This window comes from Salvelinus sp. IW2-2015, linkage group LG19, assembly GCF_002910315.2.
Source record: "Salvelinus sp. IW2-2015 linkage group LG19, ASM291031v2, whole genome shotgun sequence".
NCBI lineage: Eukaryota > Metazoa > Chordata > Actinopteri > Salmoniformes > Salmonidae > Salvelinus > Salvelinus sp. IW2-2015.
The window spans coordinates 28,786,106-28,799,753 of NC_036859.1; the positions used below are offsets into that span (position 1 = coordinate 28,786,106).

General features: G+C 41.7%; 1 protein-coding gene across 3 annotated transcripts; it reads left to right on the top strand.

Moving 5' to 3' along the window:
• The first annotated feature begins 2,294 nt into the window (after window positions 1-2,294).
• Window positions 2,295-11,646, top strand: LOC111979207 (polypyrimidine tract-binding protein 2). 3 transcript variants are annotated; one of them, XM_024009588.2, is made up of 14 exons: window positions 2,295-2,411; window positions 3,391-3,421; window positions 3,517-3,568; window positions 3,716-3,891; window positions 4,151-4,294; window positions 4,478-4,753; window positions 5,081-5,276; window positions 5,651-5,728; window positions 6,387-6,502; window positions 8,185-8,218; window positions 8,774-8,866; window positions 9,427-9,643; window positions 9,958-10,050; window positions 10,202-11,646. In XM_024009588.2, exons 1-14 carry the CDS (start codon window positions 2,404-2,406, stop codon window positions 10,329-10,331), a joined length of 1,644 nt encoding a protein of 547 aa, XP_023865356.1. In that variant the 5' UTR covers window positions 2,295-2,403; the 3' UTR covers window positions 10,332-11,646. The 3 variants fall into 3 exon arrangements, with proteins under 3 accessions (XP_023865356.1, XP_023865357.1, XP_023865358.1); XM_024009589.2 differs by having other exon boundaries at window positions 2,296-2,411; window positions 9,973-10,050; XM_024009590.2 differs by lacking the exon at window positions 2,295-2,411 and adding an exon at window positions 2,598-2,886.
• Window positions 11,647-13,648: the final 2,002 nt, after the last annotated feature.

The following is a 13,648-nucleotide window of genomic DNA, read 5'->3' on the forward strand; positions in this document are numbered from 1 at the left end:
GGGCACATAAAACAAGAAGGTCAGTAACCTAGTGTCCTTTTCACACACTCTGTCCACTAAAGGAAACAGGGAGGAAATAAGAGTGGTGCCCTGACATTTTAAACAGACACTTTACTGACCATGAAGAGTCCATTTCAAAGGCCAGTTGGCTCAACAAAGCAGAAGGTGTGATACAAACTGCATTGATCTTTCCCTATGCTTTACCTGTCTGTCCAGTATGAAAACTGGCATGAATTTGAGGTGCGGGCGAAACTGCCGTAAGCCACTGAGTATGGGTTGTTCATTTCTGAACACATTTGTAATGACACAAGTGGATTTGACATGAGAAGTTTTGTTTTTTGAAAATGGTAAGTAGACTGAAATTCTGGTAAGTTGACTGAAATTCTAGTGTTTCTAGAGAAGCCATTATGTTATTTGGGAAGTCTATATTTAATTAAACCAAGAACTGGCTTTGTTCCATTCTTTGATACTGGTATCTTCTTTCTTATCAATTTTGTCCCAAGGATATGCCCAGGGTATTATGCAGCCCCAATGTCATCATTTTATTCCTTTAGTACCTGATTGGTTCATCACTCTTATAACCAAATCCACCGCACAGCACAATAAGAAGTGGAAAGTGATTTTAAATAGTTTTAATGAAAAACAACTTAAGTTCAGTAAATAGTAAGACAGATTGGAATAAACCAGTGTTATTATTTAGGCAGGAGACAGAATAAAACTTACCCAGATCGGAATTTAATAATGACCAAACTGAGATCCTAAATCAATGCCTTAATTTGGTAATCAACTCCAGGGGGTTGCAAATGATGACTTAATGGGTAAAGGGTTAATTTTAAAACAGCTTCCGTGGACAGGGGGTTTCTTTAATCGGATAGAGAAACTGTCTGGATGAACAGCTCCACATTGATTCATGTAAAAGCTATCTAATCATATACCCACATCACTAAAAGACAAACAAGTGCAGTTTCCCCAGTTCAACAGTTCTCACTGAAAATGCAATATCTCAAAGATTATAGGCTAGATGAAACACAACAGTCCCAACTTCAACATACAGAGCCATAACAAATCACTCTATATTCTTTCCTTTGTGGGGATTGAATTGGCTGTTTTCCGGTAAAATAAAAAACTGTGTCATACACTGCACTAAGTGTGTCACTTAAACATACAGTGACGTAAAGCATTAATAGGTCTGGGAATTCTCTGCAGTCAAGGTTTATTACATTAATCCACTTGACATTCTCCAGTCCTGTTCATCTTCCCTGGATAAAGGATTCATCTTCAGCAGTGCCCTCTGAGGTGAGCTGGGGAACCAATAAAACATAAAGACATTGTGGTTATGAGAGACAATAAATGAGAGAAAGCTGTAAAAGAAAGTGTGGAAACTGAGGAAATTGAATTTTGGATAAAATATTAAAATGGTCCAGGTCATGAAATGAAAATAAACCTGGTTTGGGAAATTACGAGTTTCATAAGCATTTTATTTGGTTATTTTATGTAATATATTTTTTATGTTTTTAGATCCCAATATCAATATAATTTCCTTGACTATGATCAATCTCAAGGTGCAATTTCAGTATCTTGGCAATACAACAGAAATACATAGATTACTAAAAATACTGATAATCAATGAATTCCTATTAATCCAGTCAAATTCATTGTTGAGTGGAAACTTCAATCCAGGCCTATGTCATACAACTCTCAGCCTTAAAACCTCACAAGTGACAGATTGCATGGGNGGGGGGGGTAGTAGTATGTGTGTGTGTCTGTGTGTGTGAAATATATTACCCTAAAGTCCTTTCAATAGCAGATTCAGAAACAAAAGGGGTTGCATGCTCTCTGTTCGCTTTGTGACTGAGCCCCATTGCAATGAGTGCACTGAAAGTTGGAACTCAATAACAGTATAATGACACACAGGCTGTGCCATAACCATTGTGGTCTAGGCCTGGGGTGGTGAGAGACCCCATGGCAAGACAATGTAAACCAAATATTTGTTGTTATTTTTTACTGTAAATTGATGAAAGATATGAAGTTGCATTAGTCAAGCATAGGTAGTGAGGTCCAGTGGCTTGTCATTGAGTTGTTTGCTGAAGCTATGGTTGACCTTATAATGACAATAAATGCAACTGCGGGAAAGCTTTGTTCAATAACAATATTTTAAAGCTAATGATTACAGTAGCAAACAATAACACTTGGCTAAACTCATATTTCGATTAAGTATGTCTTTATAACTGATAATAAATGAACTGTCTGTAGATAATCGGCTTTGTTCGGCATTTTCCGTTACTCGGCGCACTTCATGAGAGCATTTGGGAAATTGCAACCATTTTGCTGTCGTGTGGTGTTTCGGAGTGGAGCTGAGATTTAACGAATAAATAAAAACGCGAAATTAGACCCCCTCCGGCAATGGAAAGGTATGTGTTCACGTTTGCACGTTGATCGTGTGCTTAATTATATTCGCGAAAGGTTTTAATGTAACTATCGACGTATCCATTTAATAACGTTAGAAAGCTAACATTAGCTTATTGGGCCGGCCACGTTTGAATTCGTTCTGAGATGGTGGTGGTTAGCCCGCTTGCCACCCATCTTCTTAGCATTGCATTAGCTAGCTAGTACTACCGTATAATTTCACAGCGTGCACCTTGCTACGAAACTAGCGAGCTAACGTAGATATCTAGTTTATTAAGATAGCCAGAGTTTAATGTATTGATTGGTGTATCTATTTAAGAGTTGTGTTAAACCGAAATTATGCTGCACCAATATTTCTACAATTTCGTTAAGCTCGTTAGCTACTGTTAAGCATTCAATGTCGTGTTTTGGTTAGTTGAGCGCGCACGTACCCCTACGCGTTGGTCGGACACGTTTCCTTTGTTTCTTCGGATGAGTTTGGTAGGCACTAGTGTAGTCATCAGATAACGTTACGGTAACTAGCGACCGTTAGTAGCTAACGTTACGGTAACTAGCGACCGTTAGTAGCTAACGTTACGGTAACTAACGACCGTTAGTAACTAACGTTACGGTAACTAACGACCGTTAGTAGCTAACGTTACTGCTAACGAGTTGGCTGGCAAGGTCTGATACCCGAATGTACTAACGTCGCTACAATTTGCAATGAGCTTTCACGTCAAACAAAATGTAAAGATGACGAATTGTTAGCTACACATTTTAACGAAATGAAATTGCAAGCCAACTACACTCACACTGGTAGTTCTTAACCTTGTGGGTAAACGTTAGCAAACTGGTAACGTTAAGATGGGCGTAGCTAGCAAGCTAACGTTAGCTAACTTGATTGTTAATTGACACCATACATTTTTGCTTCCATTAATGAATTATACGTTGCTTGCATTGATTTGTGTGCACAACTGACATTCATATTTCCCCTGTCTTTTTCAGCATTGTCAGTGATGTTGCAGTTGGCATGAAGGTAAGTTTGCACTTTCGCACCTGACTTTCAGGATAATTTCATTGATTGGGAAACGAAGTACCAAATACATTTATGTATACATTCATATTTTACAGAGAGGCTCAGATGATTTGAATCTCTACAGCACCAGCCCTAACTCTGTGACTGGTGAGCTCATTTCACTCCCATTCAGTCATACAGAAAAGTAAAGCAATTCACATTCTAACATATCCACAGTCAATGGTCCTTGACACATTTTAACAGCTGAGAGGACAGCTGATGCGATATATTCATGCATGACGCTTGATTTCACAGATAACGGCAATGACAGCAGTAAGAAACTGAGAGTGGAGGACAGGATGGAGAGTCCCCCTTCCCGCGTGCTCCACATCAGGAAGTTGCCCAGCGAGGTGTCAGAGACAGAGGTCATCGCCCTGGGCCTACCATTCGGCAAGGTCACCAACATCCTCATGCTGAAAGGAAAAAATCAGGTGAGTTAATGTGGGAAGAATTGTTTGAGTTATTTTTCTTAATTAACTTATGGTAGTGGAATAATTTAAGGACAGAATATTGCCTGACCATTTGGCCTTGTCAGTTTTTCTTGGTCAAATGGCCAGGAACAACTCCTACCCAAAGCATGGTTATTTTTTTTAGCTAGAACCAAACTATTTAATACTAGACAGTAGTATTGGGCATAGAAGGAATTTGTCCATGTTGTCTTTCTTGAAATTTCCTCTGTCGATGTACCAGGCGTTCCTGGAGTTGGGTACGGAGGAGGCGGCTGTTACCATGGTGAACTACTACACGGCGGTGATGCCTCAGGTCCGCAACGTCCCCGTGTTCATCCAGTTCTCTAACCACAAGGAGCTGAAGACAGACAGCACTCTCAACCAGGTGAGATTCTACCCTTCCCAGAAAATACACTTGTGCATGACTAGTAGTGAAGTTCTAGTGTAGACACTGAGAAACAATGGTGTACGAGTGAGCCTTAACTATTGTGACGGTACTTTTTGTTGATTTGCAGACTGTTATTTTTTCCCTTTTCTCCCTCCCTCTTTTTCATACGTACTTACCAAGCGCGCACAGGCTGTCCTCCAGGCCGTGTCGGCAGTGCAGGATGGTGGCTCTCCCAACTCTGACAACAGTACGCTGGACAGTGTTCTAGCCCATGCCCCCAGCCCTGTGCTCAGGATAATCATCGACAACATGTTCTACCCCGTCACTCTGGACGTCCTCCAGCAGATCTTCTCCAAGTTTGGAACAGTCATGAAGATCATCACGTTCACCAAGAACAACCAGTTCCAGGCCCTGCTCCAGTTCAGCGAACCAGTCAACGCCCAGCAAGCCAGACTGGTGAGCAGACAGACAGACCACTTGTGTATTATACATGTGGTCCTCTGTAGTTAAGTTGGTAGAGCAAAGCTCTTGCAACGCCAGGATAGTGGATTCGATTCCCATGGGGCCATCTATGCATAATAAATGTATGCACGCATGACTCTAAGTCGCTTTGGATAAAAGTCTGTTTAATAGCATATTAGTATATTACATTTTTCAGTTCTGTCAATTTACCATGAAGGTTGATAACAATTGCGTTTCTCTCCACATTATGACAATTATTCAAACAAAAATAAATAAAACTAAAAGCTTACTAAAAGTAATTTCTCTCATCACTTTGTTCAGTCCCTGGACGGCCAGAACATCTACAATTCCTGCTGCACGCTGCGGATCGACTTCTCCAAGCTGGTCAACCTGAACGTCAAGTACAACAATGACAAGAGCCGGGACTACACCCGGCCCGAGCTCCCTGCCGGCGACGGCCAGCCCACAGTAGACCCTGCCATGTGCGCCGCCTATAACAAGGACTCCTCCCTGCTCGGTAAGAACTCTCCATCCATTCTCTCCCCTTTTCTGTCTTCTCTCTCTTTCCAGGCCAGTCAGCTCTCTCTCCTCTGTATATAAGTCAATACCACTAAGTGTTCTCTCTCAATGGCAGGCTGGGTATGGACTTCTAATGCTTTGTAGAGATAGGAGGACAACAGAAATCCCTACCAGTCCAGTAACACACTGTTAAGTGACGAAGGAACAAGAACATAATGGAAAATGGGTCGCTGTGTGTTATCGACAGTCTGCCATGTTCCAAGCCATATAAGAGCCGTGTCAATTTGATAAAGCTTTTTTGAGTTCTTCTACATGATTACTACTCTCACCTGCCCCCTTGTATAAGCTTTTCCCTGTACCCCCTCTCCATAGGTACCCCCTCTGGAATGGGAGCGCCATACTCTAATGGTGGAGGGTTTCAGTCTTCTCTCTCCCTCTCGCAGGGCGGAGGTACCTATGCTTTCCATGATCTTTTCTTTCTTTCACTTTTAAGTCTTACCTGCTGTGTGTCCATGTCGTCCAGGAGAAAGAGGCAGGAGTAGTTGGAGTGGCACAGCAACCACTCCTGTCGGACCAAGGGGAAAACCCCCTTTTAAAATGGTCTAATAGCATGTTTGACGAGTTTGAAATATCAGTTTGAGAATAACCAAGGATGTCATAATAAAATATGTGATAGGCCATGACATTGGAATAATGGGAGGTTAGCTTTAGAGTTGACTGACCTTCCCTGTGTCTTGAATAGCTTTTGACAATGAGGTCTTGCGCTATGCAGAAAAAGTTCATTTGTGTGTGTGTGTGTGTGTGTGTGTATTATGTAAATGCATTCAAATCAAATTTGTTGGTTGCATTTGCATATTTAGCAGATGTTATTGCAGGTGTAGTGAAATGCTTGTGTTCCTAGCTCCAACAGTGCAGTAATATCTAACAATACACACATCTAAAAAGTAAAATAATGGAATTGAGACATATATTAGGACGTGCAATGTCTCAGTGCACACGTCTGGTGTGGACATGGAATGCACACTGTAACACATGGCTGTGTGGTGTGCTTTGTCTGTGCTTGCTCTCTGTCTACCCATTAACGTGCCTGGCCTGGCTGTTCCTCCAGGAGCCATCAATCCAATGAGTGCTGCGGCTGCGGCGGCGGCGGCTGCAGGGAGGATGGCGCTCTCCGGACACTCCGGCTGCAGCGGCGTGCTCCTGGTCAGCAACCTGAACGAAGAGGTGAGTGAGCCCTTTCTCTCTCTCTCCCCTTCACTCTCCTCCTGCAGTATGCAGAGCTCACTCAGATCTATTGCCTCTGACGGTGCCTTGTGCATCATTGTCTTTTGATTCCGACATGGACTTTGAGTAGACGTTTGTGATTCGCGGTATGACTGGTGTAATTTCATGATTGGAAGTGTTCAGGGAAAATGCAGTGGAAAAAGCTCCCCATCTCTACAACTTGGCTATTTAGTCTAACCTTGCATTTTGTTGCACAGATAGTCAATACCTTTAAGGGATGATCTATTACATCTCATGATCAGTACACAGAAATCTGACATTTCATTTTGTAAGATGGCTACAGCTATATTCAGTGTTGCTCTGCATTCTTTGACTGTTCTTCAAAGCTCTGCTGCACACAACCCATCTAGCTTGGCCTGATGGTGTTAGTACCAAGACGAGTGTATTGTTTCTCTGTCAGGCGTCATTCACCACGAGGTCATCCCCAATGGTTGTGGGTCCAGTCAAGAGATGGAATGGCGACGCATTCTCACATCGGTGCTCATTATTTATGTGAATTTTATATTGGCCTCAGTGCTTGCATATGTTTTCTCTTTGTCTCCATATCCTAAGTCAACTGAACTGCAGTTACTTCTCAGACTTTGTCTTAGTGAATAGAGGGTCTCTCTCTCTTTCTCTGCTATGCATTCCGTGCTAATTTTAACTACGGTCTCCTAAACTCTTTCTCTCTCTCATTCATGTCAAGTGATAGTCCTTCCTAACTCTCGTTCTTTTCTTTCAAAGCTCTTTCGTTCACACCTGTCTATCCCAATGCCTTTCTCTAAGCTGTCAGTTGGTATGGACTGTGGGGGCTACACCAACCACTCTCACCTTTTTCTCTCATCCACTGTCACTATCTATGCTATATCTATCTATGCTATATCTGTCTATAAATTCTCAACAGAAGTAATATTCTATCATTTCTCTCCCCAAACACTGGGTTTGTGGACTTGAAAATGTGTTCTGTTTATGCCATAACTCTGTAAGGTGGTTTTCATGTCTTTACCCGCATGGCTCAAACTCCCCTCCTTTTGAAACTGATGGTGTAGCCCACCTGCTTTAACCAATATGCTTGCATTTCATATGCTAGTAAAGCTACTAAAACCTGAACTTGTGATACTCTTCTGCATGCCCTACCCACATCCCTATCAGTAATTCTATTGGCTACAAACTAGGCTTTGGTGTCTATGTACTTGTTCTCCCTCTTTGGTCTCAGGTGTAAACATTTGGCACTATTATTTTCTTGTATGTTTAAGATTACCCCCCACCGCCACCACAGCAAACTAAATCCAGCCATTTCTGACCAAACTCCTGCATTTTCCAATGTACTGACCTGTTTTTTTTTTATTTACGCCACATTGCTACCCTTCCCTCGTTCCCCCTTTGTGTCCTGTCTGCACCCTGTTACTCCTCCCCCTCCTTACCCATCCTCTACATGTTCATGCTTTGTGCCTGAACAAAAATGTTCCTCCTTGGACCAACTTGCCCCAATTAACTGCCTTGAACCCATGCTCCATGACCACCTCACCATTCTACGGGAAACCACCCTCCGTTATGGATGATCTGTCCATCTTGGCTCTCTACCTCCGACTCTTCTACCTCTCTACCTGTCTTACGCTGCTTGCTCTTCTCTCCTTCTAAAGATGGTTACGCCCCAAAGTCTGTTTACCCTCTTCGGTATGTTATTGTTAGCACTACCTTTTTCATATATACATTTTTTTCCTTTACTCCATCTCCATGTAAAAAAACAACAACAACCTAGCTTTCATTTGATTTCTGATTACTGTTTCCATAGTTGAGGAACTGTTTCATCACATTTTTGTTTAATCGTTCATATTGATTTTAGTTGAGTACATATTATTTTGGCCATCAAGGCCTCCAGTCTCTCTTATTCTCACTCTGAGGCAATTATGTTAATGCATGGTTGATTATTTGGGATGTAGGTTTTTCTGTTCGTTTTTTTTCCATTTCACAAAGCTAGTTATTTTTGGGGGGAGGGATTTTATCTGCATATTCTCTCTTCTGTCTATCTTATACGTCTCTTGTTCTAAGACTCCTTGATTGGTTTAAATTATATGGATGATTTCTCCATCCCCTTTTTACGACTCATTTTTAAACTCTGTCTCTGAAGGACTAATGTTGTCCTTAATGGTTCAATCCTCTCCCCTCTGCTCTGCCTTTGCACTCTCCTCTCTCGCTCCCCCCTGCCGTCTGCCTATCATTATAATGAAGGGGTGTACGGTGATGCTCAGCGCGTGAAGATCCTCTACAATAAGAAGGACAGTGCTCTTATCCAGATGTCGGACGGGAACCAGGCCCAGCTCGGTGAGTGGGTTCAGTCACGCCCCGCTTCTGTACCTCTTGTCTGAGTTTTGGAGTGTTCTTTCAACACCCCCACTTAACTAGCTCCTGTTTGGATCGGTTCCGCTCAATCGCTGTGTTATCCTGCCAGGCCCCTGGCTGCCCTGCTGTTCCTTTCAACAGAATAATAACATTTTCTGGTAAATCTACAGTTCTTGCTGTGTCTTTGAGTCATACTATGGTTCATTGTTTTCCACAATCCCAAAATCATAGTTGAAACTAATTTGAAATGAAAATGTCCTAGTACGATCCTAAAGGGAGTCTTGACATTTCTAATTAAAGGTAGATGAAAAGGATATTTTTTGCATCTGAGCCTCTGTTTTGGATTTATCCCATGGTTTCGACAGTGTGCGGGTCCCTATCCTTTCCATTATCCAGTTTTTGAAACCTATTGACATTGTGGCATTGTTTTTTAAATTAGAACTAAAAGAGAATTTCAAATGAATGGAAGAGAAACACCTCCACATTGAACGCATAAGAAACATGTCACTGTAACCGTGTTTTCTATGTGCCTGTCCTCTCAGCGATGAGCCACCTGAATGGCCAGAAGATGTACGGGAAGATCATCCGTGTGACGCTTTCCAAGCACCAGGCAGTGCAGCTGCCCAGGGAAGGGCTGGATGACCAGGGCCTAACCAAGGACTTCACCAACTCCCCACTGCACCGGTTCAAGAAGCCCGGCTCCAAGAACTTTCAGAACATCTTCCCTCCTTCCGCCACGCTCCACCTCTCCAACGTCCCGTGAGTTTGTCTAGAGTTTGACTGGATTCTGGCTGTACCATTTCATAAATATATGTTGTGCTAGCTAGGGCATTAGAAGGTTCAATTAATAGACGAATCCAATGTAAGTTTGAGTTCCTGAAGGGTCTGTTCTCATTATATATGCTGCCTCTTATGTTGTTTGGCACATTAGCATTGTTTATTTTTGCACCAGTAGTTTGCTGCTGAATTTAGGGGGTTGGGTGTAGTACTGGTAAGATGTTGCAGTACGAGAAGATTGAAGTGTGCTAGTGTATTGACATGGCTGAATTTGCTTGCGTTGTGCTCACGATCAGTTTCGGACTTGACAGGGAGGATGTGACGGAGGAGGATCTGCGACTGCTGTTCTCTAATGCTGGTGGCATTGTGAAGGCCTTCAAGTTTTTCCAGTAAGACTGTCTTTTACTGCCCGTAACTTATTATCACATTTAGTCCCAAGCCGGAGCCTTTGAACACCACAGTTGTAATGTGCAGCGATCTTCATAATTTTACCACCTGTGTGTGACTATATGATCACATTTCCTCCCCCGCCCCAAATAGAGGCCACAAAATGGCGCTACTCCAGATGTCCACGGTGGAGGAGGCCATCCAGGCCTTAATGGACCTCCACAACTACGACATGGGCAGCAACCACCACCTGAAGGTCTCCTTCTCCAAGTCCACCATCTAGAGGAGCCACGCCAGCACAATCCAACCCCCTCCTTGACTAATTTCAATTTGTGGTGCTCACCTGTTCATAGTCCCCACAGGGAATACCATCGTGACCCTCACCTCCTAGGGGGAAACTTCTCAATCAGACAATATTAATTATCAAAAGCCCCCCCACTACTAGTTGTGACGGTAGTTTGTACAATGTCGTTGTTGTAAAACAAGCCCCATCTAGGTCCCCTTATCCCTCTCGACCTTAGTTTGTGTGGTAGGCAAGCTCCCTTCCCATGTTCATCATGAAGAGGAATTGTATTCCCTCTTTTATTAGAATGAATCAGCAAAAATGTGCCTTACTCAGCAAAATATTATCATCGTTTTGCCTCCTTACGGTTCTACAAGTGATGGTCTAGGCACATTCTGTTTGGTTGTTTTCTTTTTGTTTTCTCTCCCTGTGTACATTACTGGATGTTCGCCAGATTTTATAGCTTCGATTTTAAAACATTTTTCATAATGTAGACGAGGGACCTGATTAACGGACTTAGATGAAGAAGCCCATCTTCAGTTGGTTGGCTTATTTTTAAACAACTCCCCGGGCAGAGCGATTTTAATTTAWTTTCCCCCCCCCCCCCCCATGTTGAGGATTACTGTAAAGGCTGACACCATTGTACATTTCACCTGCTGAGGACATTCGCTTAGATGTTCCCTTGCTGTCTGTTTTTCAAACCTTATTTGCATATACATAATTGTTCCTTTTGGAAAATGTTTGATTTGATTGAAAATGGCAGTGAATTGTTTTGCTCGTGTACTGATAGGTCATGGTAGTAGTGAAGACATGTTGCTGTTGCATGCGTCCAACATCCAGTTAGGCAATGTGGTCATAACGAAGTATGATTGTACATGAGGATGGGCTGACTGTTGGGGACCAAAGTAAATGTGCCTTTTAGACCTACTTTGATTTATGTTTTCATTTACAAAAACAAATGTGGGTTGTGTTTTGATTCGAGGGGGGACACTAATCAAAGTCAAACAGTCCCCGAATGTTTCTCCTTGATTTCAACGATATTCTGTGCGGTTTTTGGTAAAGGATTTTACCTTTACACCACACCTCCAGTAAAAACTGAACACAAAATACAGTAAATTAAAAAGGTTAGGAATGTGTGGAAAAAGGTTGTATATTTTCTACATGGATTGAGTTTTTACATATAGTTTGGAAAAGGCACAATTAAAAGCTAATTTTCTACCGAGTGAGTCCGTTTGATGGTTCCTGCTATGTGTACCTACTCTGCTTTAACTCTGTAGCATGCTCAATAAACTCTCCTGTAGCTCTATTCACCCTCTTCTGTCTCCTATGCTCTCACTTCCTTTCTCCTCTACACCTCTTACTGTTCTGATATTCTCTGCCCAGGGGGGAAAATACATTTATTTTTGGAACAGGATGGCAATACCAGAAGATGACAATTGGAAATATTAATTAACTTTGAATTTCCCACCCTGCTAACCACTTGCTTTACTAAGATCATCTCCGATTCAACTGTTGCTGTATGTTTTCTAATCCTTTAATTTTCCAGCTATGAACTCCTTGCTCTCTTGTCTAAATCGCACAGGTGAGTACTGTAACGCAATATCTGTTAAAATATAAATGTTATAGAACTACTGTTTCAGATTCGAACAGCTGTATCCTTCTGGACCATACTCAACCATGCCTAAAATGTCAATCCGGATTCTGCTGTGGGCTGATTTTTAAATGCCCTAAATTAAATAAAAAACAATCTAGCCTAATAAACTACATGCTTTCCCATGATGTCATGACATTTTTTTTTGTCTGAGGTACTGTCCTTGCATAAACCAGGTTTCCAACCGCCCTTTTTATGTCAAGCCATTTTGAGGATGCTGGAATTATATTTTGAACAAACGTGTGTATCCCTATAGGAGACTTGAAGTAGCCTAATATTAAAACTTTTTGATGTTTATGCCACAAGTTGTATAACAAATATTTAGTCTATATTGAAGCGTTAGATTCTAGGTGCGTGAGAAATAGAGGGGAGGCACAGCACACTAAGCTTTCCTGAATAACTGGGCCTCCCAGGAGTATATGTGGCCACATTATTATAGGACAACTTGTCAGAATGATGATCTCAGTTTTTAGAAGAAAAAATACAGCCAGTGACCTGCTACTGTGCCTTCCTAGACCTTACAAACTTTTGAGAGTAGACCCACAACTGATCCAAATGGAATGAAACGTTCAAATTACAGAGCTTTTGCATCGTTATTCAAATGACATTTTCACTGCAGCCTAGAGTATAATTTTGTACTCACTTGAAAACAATAATACATTTATTCATTGCATTGTGGTGTTGTAGGCTACTATAGTCTAGGAAGGATAATTGTATTGTCCCTAAACAAGATCAATAGGGGAGCTTTTTGAGCTGAGTGTTTCATGTCCTCACTGTTCTTTCATGCGCAATGATGCACCTGGCGTGCCTATCAGCTATTCCTATCTGTTGTCTTCATATTGGAAATGTATGAAGCTTTGAATCATTCTATGTGTGGTATGATTGCTAGATAGCCTATTGCAGATCTGGACAAATGATCCACCTACCATTATTGTCACTATGAATTGTGGATAGAGGGCAGGATAGACAGACTTGTAAACTATATTGACCTGTGGTAAAAGTAAAAGTTGAAGATTCAAGCAGATGAGTAAATGTGGCTAGGATGGAAGAAATTATATAGTAAAAGAGAAAATGTAAACCAGGGAGAAAACACTACCCTCCCCTGTGCCCAATCAACAATACAAAAAATACCCCCCACAATACATTTGGAACTGTCCCTTAGTGGAACTGCCTCTGGTGTGGTCTCCATTCCAAAATAACAAAATCCCAAAAAGCCAATCGTTATGTTCAGTCCAATAAATGTAAGCGGGGTGCAGTTAGGCCAATGTGTACCTTACCAATTTCACAATATCAAGGTAATTTCCCAAAGATTATAAAACATTTATCTAAGACAAAGATGTTCATGGCACCATCTTGACTTGGGGAAATTGCTGGCAGTCTCAATAGTTGTCAAAGACTGAATAATTCAACATCCCTTTGACAAGGGTTTATTTAATTAGTGCTGACCTCTGTCTCTCACATAATGTCCACAGGGGTGAAACAGGTGCCCCTGTTTTGGTGCCCCACGGTCTATGGACAGGTGTCACGACATTGGATGCAGGTCAACTTCTCATTTTCAATTAATAGTGTGTGTGTTCAGGTGCATTGGTGAAGCATGAGAGGAGTGTTAAAGGTTATATGGTCAATTTCATTTCCACACTAGTTAATCCAGGAAACTGAAATTCAA

Bases quoted from the DNA above. Each gene is read 5' to 3' on its own strand.
- LOC111979207 (XM_024009588.2), top strand. The intron at 4,754-5,080 runs GTGAGCAGACAG...CACTTTGTTCAG, and splicing joins ACGCCCAGCAAGCCAGACTG to TCCCTGGACGGCCAGAACAT. The intron at 6,503-8,184 runs GTGAGTGAGCCC...CTCCTTCTAAAG, and splicing joins TCAGCAACCTGAACGAAGAG to ATGGTTACGCCCCAAAGTCT.